The 13746-nt window shown below is 32.2% G+C and overlaps 1 protein-coding gene across 2 annotated transcripts in view; it reads left to right on the plus strand.

Moving 5' to 3' along the window:
* LOC104785937 (BEL1-like homeodomain protein 1) overlaps nt 11040–13746 on the plus strand; it is a gene marked incomplete in the record, with an annotated part of 4456 nt that continues 1749 nt past the window's right edge. Inside the window, 7 exon segments of one of the 2 annotated variants that reach the window (XM_019245746.1) lie at nt 11040–11095; nt 11220–11294; nt 11402–11450; nt 11813–12752; nt 13063–13451; nt 13534–13594; nt 13683–13746. In XM_019245746.1, the coding sequence (XP_019101291.1) occupies nt 11913–12752; nt 13063–13451; nt 13534–13594; nt 13683–13746 (1354 nt within the window). 2 annotated transcript variants of the gene reach the window in all.

Consider the following 13746-nt stretch of genomic DNA (forward strand, 5'->3'; position numbering starts at 1 on the left):
TTTTTTTTTTTTTTTTTTTTTTTTTTTTTGACATTTTCAAAGAACTACTATTATTTACAGTCACTTTCAAATCATGAATAACCTAGGCAATTTCTTTTTCTTTAACTTTCATACATTACCCCGATGCAGGTAGGCCTCGTGCAATTGATTGGGTTGCATTAAAATGGAAGTCAATAATCAAAAGCCATGCTTTGCCCACCCTTTGACCGCACAATTATACAAATGTGATCATATCTCTTTGTTTCTTTTTGCTTTTGAACCAAAGCCTCATTACCATATATATAGCCGCCAAAATAATTACCACTGGTTCTTCATATATATAGCCCTTCCACTTTGTAACAACATATAAGTTCATAGAAATATCATATACATATAGGTGTAGGACAAAGTCACAGAGTATTGCCTTTTCAATGTTACACACCTAGAAATTTATTCACGCGTCACACATCTTCAATATAAATCCATTGGAAATTTCGTTAGAATTGCTTTGGTTTTCTTGTAGTGATATATAATATAGCGCTCAAAACTATTGCTATAATTTCATTAGATGATCACTGCTTTTGTGTATATATTTGTTCATAAGAACTTTAAAACAATACCATTGTTATTACATAAATTGGACTATATATTTTTGAAATGATTCTTTTCAAGAATAGAATTTTAAACTATACAATATATGAATTTGATTAACAACATATGATGGTAAGAAATGAACGACAATAATTTGAAACAACTGACAAAATAAAGCAAGATATAAGGAAAACATAAGAATATATATGCAAAAATAACTAGGAAATCTATTGAACTTACTGTTATAATATCAAAGCTGTACCGTACCCAAAACAAAAAAAAAAAAAATTGGAAGATCTCTCGCGACCTACAATATCCAACCACTCTTGTTGGGTTTATATTTATCAGAAAAAAAAAAAAACTAATATAAATAATTGTGGTTCGCGGATAGACCTACCAGTATATTAAATCTTAAATGCAGTATCTAATAAATCTGGAGAGGTAGCCACTTGCTCGTACACCCTCAAAGCTCCTCCATCTCTATGATTGGGGTTTTCTTTCACAACATTATATCAGCATGGTTCATGTGACATTGAGGTGTCTCATACTCATTGGTCACCTGATTATAGCAAATTTGGAGTGTTCCTGTAATGTTTTAATAGTCCACTGGCTCTTTGGTCGGGTTATGGGCTGCTTTCCTTCAAATATTGCATGTTTTTAGTAAACGCACGTATTATGATGTTNTTTTTGAAAATTTTTTTTTTTTTTTTTTTTTTTTCTCACAAGCTTTTTAAAAACTTATCTTCATCATAACTAATGCAAGATTAAAAAAAAAAAGGGGGTTCATCAATGCAAAGCTTATTGTTTTCTCTTATTTTCTATTGTCATGGTACTGTGATGTCACAGTGAGCACTCTATGTTCTTTTGTCCTCTTTAAAACTGCGTAGGCCTTACGTCACGCGCCACTTCCCTCTCCTAACACGGCAACTTCACAAAGAAAAAAAAAACACAACAATATTCCACGCGCATGTGTCGGGGTCGAACGTAAGCCTTCGGATCAAAAAAAACAAAAACCAAACCAACGGTGCGTGAAGAGTAAAAGGTTAGAAGCGTAAATCGAAAATAAGGTAGGACCAAGTGATCTTGGAACCATTGGTTAAGAAAAAATGCGGGACAAAGGTCGAATGGTACTACGAATTGACACGTAGAAAAACCAAACCGACAAAGACAAAAAGTCGGAGATACACGCATATCTCTGGCATTTTAAAAAAGGACCAAACCCGATCGCCTAATCAATGTTTGTTTTATTAAAACTATTATCGTGACTAATTTATTTATTATTATGTTTTTTTCTGAAGATGGAGAAAAAAAAAAATACTAGAAGGAAGGATTATATAATTGGAGTTTCTAGGAGGAGTAAATGGGAGAAAAATAAATGTATAAAGGTGAGAAAGAGAGTCGTGGAAAATTGTAACAATTATAGGATTGGCTGCTTTCTTGACTTAAGAGGGGGACACATGGGGTCCTGCTATTTGTGGAACTACACGGCCCCTATAAAAGAGGATTTTTTTTCTTCTTCTTCTCTGTGTGTGTGTGATTGGGATGTGGGGTTCACAGCTCGAAGACGAATCTTCTTCGTTTTATAAAAAAATAAAAATTGAAGAAAGTGTTTTGGAAATATTAGGGAGGAGAAAGAGCCAACACGAGTGGGGTCTAATGTAACACTGTACACGCGTCAACTCCACAGTTTCTATCTTTCTTCTCTCTTTGTTTTTGAAGTTTCATTAGGAGAGGAGAGGGGGATAAGTTTTCGTACGTAGGAACAAAAAAGAGTAAAATAAATTATTCGTTTCAAACTTAATTCGATAAGAATGAAACAAAAAAAAAAATGTGTGATCGAGGTTTTTGGGGGTTGTAAAACTTGTTAGGTTTTTTATTTGATACTTTTGTGTAGTGAAAGTTTTGAATATTCTTTGACAAAATTGAATTGAGTCGCCAAAAGTCTTGTTTGATTGTTATACTATTTCTAGAATTGTTCTTTATTTTCTTATCCCTTTTATAAATTTTTACTTACAGTCTGTCGATTTTCTTATAAATTTTGTATGATTTGCTGATATTTTGCTTATATTTTGTTATTTATGTTAATTTTGTTTGTTTTCTCTAATTAAGTTCAGTTTTATTTTTTGCAATAATTGTATGCATTAATAGTGTTTTAGTGGAAGAAAATTTTATTATGAAATTGCGCTCTCAAGTTTTTTTATGCATTATTTTTTTTCATTATTCACTTTAACTAATTACAATGAGTGTTGAAAATTCAAATATATAATTTATTCAGCATTAGATCAATTCGATAGAAAGGGGCTTATTTGTTTCGATGCACATAAATTGATATCCAAAAAATCAAATTAAACAAAAAGTAAAAAAAGAATTAAAAGTTACTTCTTATGAAATAGTCTAAATGTTTTCTGTATACTCATCAAGTAATTAATAATATTATATTGGCAAACGTTTATCTACATCTATTATCTTTATTAAATTTACATCTTAATATTGTTAATTTATCATTAACATTTTTATTATAGTTTTAATTTAAATATTAATATAAAGGAAATAAACAGCAAACAAAGATTGCAATTATTGTTTATTTAGGTATCACTAAAAGGTCATTTACTTGATTGATATAACACCTTATCTATTTAACAACTCCCATCAACCCAAAATCTTAAAGTGTCAATTAGGTTAAACTGACTCGTCTAATTAAAAATCAAAATCAAATCAACTTTTTCGCCACTTAATTGGGTATACTAATTTTTTTTTTTTTTTTGAAATTTATCAGATTAAATTGTGGCTTAGCATAAACCATACGATAGCATCCTTTTTTTTTTTTTGACAACAGTATCATCCTTTGCTATTTTACTTATTTTAAATACCCCATGGATCTTCCAATTAATAGCTGAACTAATAATATTTTGATAGTTTTTCTCATATTTGAAAAAGTTACTTTTATTATTACTTACATCGTACGTTCACATATCTGGATGTGACTACAGGTTTGCGGTCCTTTGAGAGACAACTCTATTCTATATAGTATAGTGACAAGTACATAAACTGAATAATTTATTGGAGATGATCAATGATTAAACCAATGACTAATTACTGTCTCACAATCAGACTAAGAATACCAAATCATCATCAAACACAAGAACAAAAAAACTGACACGCAGAGTCATTGTATTCACGAAGTAGATAATATAAATTGGTGATTTATTTAAATACATGTCACACATCCTTCATGCATGACATCTCTTGCGAGACAAAGGTTTTGAAGTTAGATTTTGATATATTTATTTTAGATATTGAGTTAGAAATATGATTAGACATTGGACGACGATATTCCCTACTTTAGCAATAAACAAATTCCGAAGCGAGGATGGTATATATATATATGTTGGTACTAATATAAAATATGTATTGTTACTATATTTACTAAGTCCAAAAGTATACAAACCAAGTTATTAATTAGTTAAATCTTTTTTTTTTTAATTTTTTTTTTGAGTCAAAGTAGTTTAAACTTGTTTAGATTTGATTATTTTAAATCAAAACTTGACCAGTTAAAAACTGAACATTTTATTTGGTTTTAGCTTGAACATTATTTTGGCTTGCTATTCTTTTGTTAATCATCGCCTCATCAAACAATACATTTGATGTGGTAAGTTTTATTCGTAATGTGAAATAAAGAAAGAAACAGCAGTAAACCACAACTTAGTTAAATCTACCAACAATTTAAGTTGGACATTTACCTCTAATTAATGTCATTTAGCCTTAGATTTTCTCTTTGGATTTTGATTTCGTTTATGAGAATTTTGCTTCATAGTCAGGAAACTATGGAAGAATAGTCTGAATTACGTGACAAATGGTTTTCTTCTAGATTAATTTTCGGAATTCTGTGGACATAGTAACTCACACTTTAGAAGAATTCAAATTTTGGTTAGGAACCAACTTCTGAAATGGTTCAGAACTAGATTGTGACTTGTACCTGTTTTTAGTGTTGCGTCTTCACCTTCAAACCGATCGTAATTAATCCGGGTTTTAGTTGTTGACAACAAAAAAAAGTTAATAAAATATAACTGGTCATATATATAGAATCACTTAATTATAGTTAAGTTGCTAAGGTATATATGAATGAATATGATAGTGTGTTGGTAGAGTCAAAATGCATATGAAGCGTAGTGATTGATATATAACAATCCTTTTCATTCAAAAGGTTGTACAGCTTTAATCTGGGGAATAAGAATTTTCTTTCACCGAGGATGAGCTTTCACTTGCAGTACAATGTTTCTGATTTCGCCTGAAAAATTGTACGTAAAAGCTAAAACCAAAGAAAGAAAAAAGATTTTGTAGTTAATTCTTATAGTTAACTTGCTCAGGTGATATATGAATGATATATGAATGAATATGACAGTGCGTTAGTAGAGTCAAATGCCATGTTAAGCGTAAGTCTTTAATTAGTGATTGACATAAAACCATTTTTTCATTTAAAACAGATAGATAATTTTATTTATTGTATCGCCTCGTCTTATTAATATTATATACTCTCTCCGTTCTAATTATTTAACTGTCGTTTAAGGTTTTTGCACACAAATTAAAGAAACTATTAAATTTTATGTTTTGCCCTTCATTAATATATTTTATAATTTTTTCATTGGTTGAAACTTTAAAACAGCAGGGATAAGATTGGAATATTCATCAAACATCTGCATTGAAAATCTAAAACGACAACTAATATGAAACAATTTTTTTTTTTTTTTGGGCAAATATGAAACAAAAATTAAATCCTAGAACGACAACTAAATTAGAACGGAGGGAGTAGTATATATTTTTGGTAAAGAAATATGTGTAAAATTTTGAAATTTGTTGCATCAGTTTAATCGGAAAATTCTATTTGAATATATTTCGATATTTGACGCAATTCGTTAGCATGTGCTTCTGTGACATATTATATTTAGCTGATTAGTGGCTGAGAGACGCATCGTTATTGTTTCACAATTTATCGCAAATTTGGATTAAGAAAAAGACTTCTTAGTTAGTGACCAATGGCCAGTAGTTAATTGTCACAATTTCTGAGTCCGTGACAAAGAAATAATTATGGCACTATAGTGGCAAAAGTAACAACAAGACATCACTATATTCCCTCATAAAGTTTTTGCAAATACCGACAGATAAACAGTGAAAAACAAGCGAAAAATTGCAATAAGAAATAGAATTAATAAGTTAGAAGAAAATGTTAAAGATTGAAATCAAGTTGATGAAAATGATGCAATTTATTACTATCCACTAATGTAAAATTTTCGATAAATTCTTATGTTATTGTTGATTGAAAAATTAATGTGCTATTTTATCAAAGAAATGTGTATTTATATATATTGGTATTAATATAATTTGGATATACCAAAATATAATCTGTTAAGTGATAATATAGTACTTATTAAGATAATTGATACAATATATTTATAATATGATGGAAAATAAACATATTACATAAATTATATACTCCCTTTGTTCCACTATTTAAAGTTTAAGAATTCTATAAATTCTCTTTCTTTTGTTGTCTGATGAAGGTTGAAAAATATTATATAATTAATAAGAGAAAATAATGAAAATATTAAGAATCATAAAATGATGCAAAAAGAAAAAAACCTTCAAGAGGCAACTACGAACTCTTGTGTTTCAAACATTCAGGTTCTGGGTGTTTTAAACCTTCAAGAGGTTTTTAAAACATTCATGTTTAATTATTTTTACTGATTGTGATGTAACAAGGTTTATGACTTTCTGCTCAAATGACATGTTAATTTTCCTGGCTTTAAAAAGTTTAATCTTTATCATTCACCAAAAAATTAAGAATACCTTCCTGAACAGTCTGACGAAGGTTGATTTATTTTAGGCTTTCTATGTACGTTATATTGATTACTGATAATAAATTATAACTTTTTAATTGATGGAGAATAAATGAAATAAATTTAATTATTATTGAAAACTATTTTTTTGTATAGCCTTTTTACTCAATCTTTTTTTTTGTATTGAGGTATAGTCGAACTCTTGTGCATAAAAAACCTTCATGAGGTGGCAATTTCACTTGGCGATCGTGGATCATTAGGGTATTTACATCTCTAACTCGTAACTAATTAAATGATGATGCAAAAAAAAAGAAAAAGAAAAAAAAACTCAGAGAGTAAAAGCATTTACCATTAGTATATATAGCTTGCATGCTTATTTTCATCCAAGCTGCATGGCTTTAGCCCATGACAACAAGTAAACAAAACTAATTAAGAAATTGGTGAGATATGTATGATTTTACATAATAACAGAAGTTGAATTGAATAGAGATGGGTGAAGTAACACACTTCATTTAGAAATTATACTTATATGCAGTGACGATCTAATTTATATTATTTATGTGAAACGTTAAAATAGTAGGGACAGAATTTAAGTATAAATCTATGAAAACAAATGCATGTACAAAAGTGACAGCTACTTTTCCACCCATTTTGCTTTTACTTTGGTTTCATTCAGACAAAAACATATATTTTTAGGAAAAATGTCAAAAAAATCCCCATCTTTCAAATTTGGGACGTTTTAATCACCAACTTTCAAGATGCCATTTTAATCACAAATTTTCCGTTGACTTGGCCATAAAATAGCAAAGTTTTGTTGACCTCGCCGTTTTAGGCACATCGTTTATTCTCTGTTCAAGATCTCAAAAAAGAGTAAATTGCATGTTATTTGCTACCGATTAGCATAAATAACCACGTTTTTAACGCCAAAAACAACATCGTTTACCAAATTAAAGACACTAAATCCCTAAATCGATTCCAATTTCACAAATACATAACCCTAGAAAGAAAACGCCAAATTCTCTCTACACCATCGATGGCACACCACATTCACCGATGCAAATAGATGTATCAAAGCTTAAGCTTAAACTCATCGGAATAGAGAGATTGCAAAAGAGATTTGGGTATCATAGAGAGAATTTGGAGTTTTCTTTCTAGGATTAGGGATTTAATAAACGTCGTGCCTAAAATGGCGAGGTCAACAAAACTTTGCTATTTTATGATCAAGTCAACAAAAAGTTTGTAATTAAAATGGCATCTTGAAAGTTGGTGATTAAATCGTCTCAAATTTGAAAGTTGAGGATTTTTATAATATTTTCCCTATATTTTTATTACATTATAATTTGACATATAGAAAATAATAAATCTAGGAAGTAGCATAACTGAAAAAGATTAGCCAGTTTTATGATTGATTTGGGGAGTCATTCAAGTTCATGCAATATATTTTTGAGAAGAAAACATGAAAGTAACGTCCAAACTCGTTTATATCGATAGTTGTTCTAATATATATATATAATAAAAAGACATTGTAAACTGATGAATTGTTGAAACTGTGAAAACTCAGAAAATACATATTCAGAAGTTTTGGTTAAGCCATTTGTTTGATTTCTTTCTCTAAATTAATCATCTTCGTTAATTTTGAACAAAAAGAAAAAATAACAAAACTTGATGGGCGATATTGACAAATAAAATTTGTAGTAGACACAGTGACATAAAGAAAAGAAAAAAAAGATAGTCGAAGGCATATAACATGCCAAACGATCGGGGTGAAAAGGCAACAACACGTCCAAATTGGTTTATATTGGAGTATATATAACTAATGCGTGACTGGACATGTTTTAGGAGAACTTAAACACGCCCAATGAACTTTTAATGATAAAGATTAAATTTTCCTGGCTTTAAAAAGTTAGAACACGGTGAATAATGGTTTAATGATGATTGTTATATAGAACCAAGCCACAGTACGTACAATTAGCCTTGGGCATTTACCCGGACCCGAATCCTAAACCCGAACCCGATCCGAAGTAGATGGTTCGGTTCGGTTTGGGTTCGGATATTGTATAAATTCCGACAGGTCGGACCAATTTATAGAGTTGCATATGAAATAGTGGTCTCATAAAGCCTATGAGCCCTTGATGGATGTCTCCCCAAAACCTAGGTTATGAGGAGAGCAATCCATGAACACTTATATATTACCACTCTCTCCCCTATCTCTACTGATGTGGGATCTTATCAATACCCCGTCCATCGAGTAGCGACGTCTCGGTGCTAGCGGCTTCGGGTCATACAGGCGGCCTTCACATCAGCCCATACCCGCACTATCGTCCATACTAGCCATACCGAGCCGGCAGGTCGGACCAATTGATAGAGTTGCATATGAGATAGTGGTCTCATAAGGCCCATGGGCCCTTGATGTCTCCCCAAAACCTAGGTTATGAGGAGAGGAACCCATGAACACTTATATACTATACCATTATCTCCCATATCCTACCGATGTGGGATCTTATACCCGAACCCAAATGCCCATCCGAACTGACCCGAATTAAATGTAAAAATATACATTCTAGGGGATTTGAACCAATATTTTAGGATGCATTTGTAACCATTTTGCCATCTTAGTTTCTCTATCTTAAGATGAAACGTTAAATATTTATATATATATATACAAGTTTTCTAAAATTTATATAAAAATAAAAATTAGTTTGTTTTTTTTGATTTATGGTTTGATTGAGTTCGGGTCAACCCAAATTACCCAAACCCGAACGGGTAATATCTGAACCTGACCCGAATGTGTTAAAAACCCAAACGGGTTCTATCTGTCTAAACCTGAAAACCCAAAAATCCGATCGAGTTTGGAAACCCGAATGCCCAGGGCTACGTACAATTACATACTAAAACTACCATCTTTCTAATTATATTTTTGAAAATTACATACTTAAGCCAAAATACCCTTTAGAAAATACAGAGACATACGTGGTAACTAGTAACTGGTAACTGGTAAACCAAAAGAATATAGAGGACATATATATATGTGTGTGTGAAATAAAGAATCAAAGTAACTATATATAAATATGTATATAGTGGGAGCCACTCTTTTCCATCATGCTTCATTATCATTATCGTTATCATCTTCTTTCTTCCTCTCTTTCTCAATAATTTAGATTTTTGTGTAATTAAATATTTTAGGTTTTCTGCAGAAGGAGACGTTTCCTCGTTTTTGTGCTGTTTGGATCTTCTGACACACTTCACTTTTTCGTATAAATTTTAGTTTTCTCTAATCCCATTATGTACATTTAGAATATTATATTCTTGACCTATTTTGTGTTTCGAGAAATAAAAAACCTGTGTTTTTTTGTTCTTACAGATGACTTTGTAAAACAAATCTTTTCAATTTCTAGAATATCAAAGTGTTGTTGCGTTTTAAGTTTTCAAGTGTACAGGATACAATATTGGTGAATATATATAAGTGTATTAATTAGTTAATTTACTAAGGAAAATTATGATATGAACTTGGTAACGTAAACAATACGAATTTTTATACCTCATAAAAATCACAAACAATACAAAGTTCTTTGCCATTTTTAGTGTACAGTCTGAACTTAAATAGATGATAAAAGTCTGCAAGAATAGTAATCTCAAGAATACTTTTTGTTCAGGATTGTAGTTATATCAATAAAGAAAGATTTGGATTGAGATGCGTGTGGGATTTCTTTTTATTATAAAAATATAAAATATAATTTTTAATAAGAAAATGATATGATTCTAAATTGGACACGACATACATATCACTATGTCTTGATGTGATAACATTTACTTCCTTTATAAAATTATATATAGTGTATAAATAACTAAATAATAGAGGAGTGTTTGGTTGTTAAGATATGTGGGTTCATTACCTGGTCAATACATAAAAAGGCCAAAGTCATATCATACAAGTTCCTCTGTTTTTCGACCCTCAAGCTAAGTACACCAATTATATATTCTTATCATATAGCATATAAATATTATTGTGTAATATAGATATATATGAATACGAAATAATAAAAAATTGAACTTTAATATAATATATTTTGTACTGAATGCCGAAATATACAGTTATACGTACACAAATATTTGAAATCCTTTAACTTAATTTTATCTCTTCTATCTTAGTATGATGTACGTACGTAGTACCTTACTTATCAGTTATCACCACGCTATAATAGTTATGAATCTTGATTGTTATTCCCAAGTAGACTAGGATAGGTTTTTAACATCTAGTATAAGGGTTTTCAGAATATGTTATGAAGAATGCATTCTGAAGATTATTCATACTCCAATATTGTAAATATAATCTCTAAAAGTGTAAAGAAAATTAAAACTTCATAAAGCTAAATTTAATTTCTCAATTTTGAAAATAAAATTCCATTCCAACATGGTTGGAGTGTCCATTTAGTATATTAAATAAAAACATAAATAACATTAGCTGGTGGTGGTGAACGTTAACAAACACAAAAATCCATGTCCTAAACATTTGTATAATTTAGCAAGAATCATTTTCTACAAATTTTGGGACAAATAAAAATCCATTTTGGTTATAAGATATACCGACCACAACACAAAAATTAATTAAAATAAAGAATAGAAAGAAAGTGAGGAAAAAAATGGTGGCGTACTAAGACTGTGGGGAGATTAATGAGTGAAGGAAAAGATGGGTATCTTTTATCTCTCCTTTCTTTATCCTCTCTCTCTCTCTCTCAATATCATCTTTTTATATATATAAAACTTATTTCTCAGCTTTTTTAATGTATTTTATATTTCCCCTTTGAGCAAGAAAAGAGTTGCAGAGATCTTTGAGTCTGACACAGAGAGACCAAACTCACATAGCAATCACACACATCTCCACAAACACAGGTATGTATATATCTATAAGTGTATATTCGTGTGTGTGTCTGTCTCTCTCCCTAGTCTTCCTCTTTCTCTTTGATAAGAAATTCTCTAATGTAACTTTCCTTTTGCAGCTTGAGATGATCATGAAACACGTGCATCCTCAGATCTCTATCAATCCAGGTTCTTCATCTTTCTTTCTAATTTTATAATATTCATTTCTTTCTTTTCTTTTTTTCTTTCAATCTCCTCTCTATATATTAATTCTATATATGTATAACTCCTATTATTTTATTATTTTATTTTCAATCATGATTATGTACTCTTAATTTCCATACCCTTCGTCGATGATCTCTCTTTCTCATAATCCATATTTCGTCGGTCTTCTCTTCTTCTTCTTGATGTGATCACAATTCTTTCTTTCTTTCCTTCAAACTCTGTATATAGATAGATATATATATATACAGTCTCTATATGAACTTATAGTGTTTTTGTTTTTCCTCCTTTTTTTGAAGTCTTTCTATTTTTGTTTCTTGATCAATCAGCTTGGTGAAAGAAGAAGATCAAGAATTGTCAGAGAATCAAGAAAACGTCACCGTTTCATTCGTGAGTAAAAACAGTATTCTCTACTAATTCTTTATATAGATGGCTGCTTACTTCCACGGGAACCCACCGGAGATCTCAGCCGGATCCGACGGTGGTCTACAAACGTTGATCCTCATGAATCCAACTACTTACGTTCAATACACCCAACAAGACGACGACTCGAACAACAACAACAATAATAACAACAACAGCAACAACAACAACAACAACACAAACACAAACAACAACAGTTTCGTTTTCCTCGATTCCCACGCGCCGCAGCCTAACGCGAGCCAGCAGTTCGTCGGAATCCCACTCTCTGGCCACGAAGCTGCTTCCATTACAGCCGCCGACAACATCTCCGTACTTCACGGTTACCCTCCGCGCGTGCAGTACAGTCTTTACGGTAGCCACCAAGTGGATCCCACTCACCAGCAACCCGCGTGTGAGACGCCACGCGCGCAGCAAGGCCTCTCTTTGACCCTCTCGTCTCAACAGCAGCAGCAACAGCAACATCATCAACAACACCAGCCTATCCACGTCGGGTTCGGGTCAGGACCCGGAGATGATATCAGGGTCGGGTCTGGCTCTGCAGGATCGGGGGTAACAAACGGAATAGCGAATCTTGTAAGCTCCAAGTACTTGAAGGCAGCGCAAGAGCTTCTTGACGAAGTAGTCAACGCTGATTCTGATGACATCAACGCTAAGTCCCAACTATTCTCTTCCAAAAAGGGGAGTAGTGGAAACGATAAGGCTGTCGGAGAATCCTCTACTGGCGCTGGAGGAGAAGGTTCCGGTGGCGGAGGAGAAGCTGCCGGGAAACGTACGGTGGAGCTAGGCACGGCGGAGAGACAAGAAATACAGATGAAGAAAGCAAAGCTTAGTAACATGCTTCATGAGGTAACAACAACACATACGTATTATATACAATCAACCTATACTGAGTGCTCTCTTATATAACACATGAAGTGGACTTAAAGCTATATATCCCTAAGATTAATTTTTCAGTCATTTTCACAATTCATATTATACTATTTTCTTTTCTTCTTTTTTGTTTCTGATTTCTAAAATTGACAATCTTACAGAGATTGATGAAATCTTTTTTTTTTGTCCCTCTAATACTCACAACTTTTATAGATTATATACTTATGTAGACCGTACACTTACGTTCATAAGCCTCACGTTACGTTGTTGGTTGAAAAATGAAAAGGTGGAGCAGAGATATAGACAGTACCACCAACAGATGCAGATGGTGATCTCGTCGTTTGAGCAAGCGGCAGGGATAGGGTCAGCGAAGTCATACACGTCGCTTGCACTGAAGACCATATCAAGACAGTTCCGGTGCTTGAAAGAGGCGATCGCTGGTCAGATAAAAGCCGCCAACAAGAGTCTTGGAGAGGAAGATTCGGTGTCTGGTGTTGGAAGGTTTGAAGGGTCGAGGCTCAAGTTCGTGGACCATCACTTGAGACAGCAAAGAGCTCTTCAGCAGCTAGGAATGATTCAACATCCTACCAACAATGCTTGGAGACCTCAGCGTGGTCTCCCGGAACGAGCTGTCTCAGTCCTTCGTGCTTGGCTCTTCGAACACTTTCTTCACCCGTAAGTAACCCTCTATATATAGACATCCAGTACTTTTCATCACATGAACACAAACTAAATCTTTTTTCTTTGTTTTGATTAGATACCCTAAGGATTCGGACAAGCACATGCTTGCCAAGCAAACAGGACTCACTCGGAGCCAGGTACGTTTCAACCAATTTTTTTTTGTGTTATTGGGTTAATGTAGGAAACGAACTTACTTATAAGTGGATTTTTTTTTTTTTTTTTCAGGTATCTAACTGGTTTATAAACGCGAGAGTTCGGTTATGGAAACCGATGGTGGAAGAAATGTATA

Source organism: Camelina sativa, chromosome 5 (genome assembly GCF_000633955.1).
Source record: "Camelina sativa cultivar DH55 chromosome 5, Cs, whole genome shotgun sequence".
Lineage (NCBI taxonomy): Eukaryota > Viridiplantae > Streptophyta > Magnoliopsida > Brassicales > Brassicaceae > Camelina > Camelina sativa.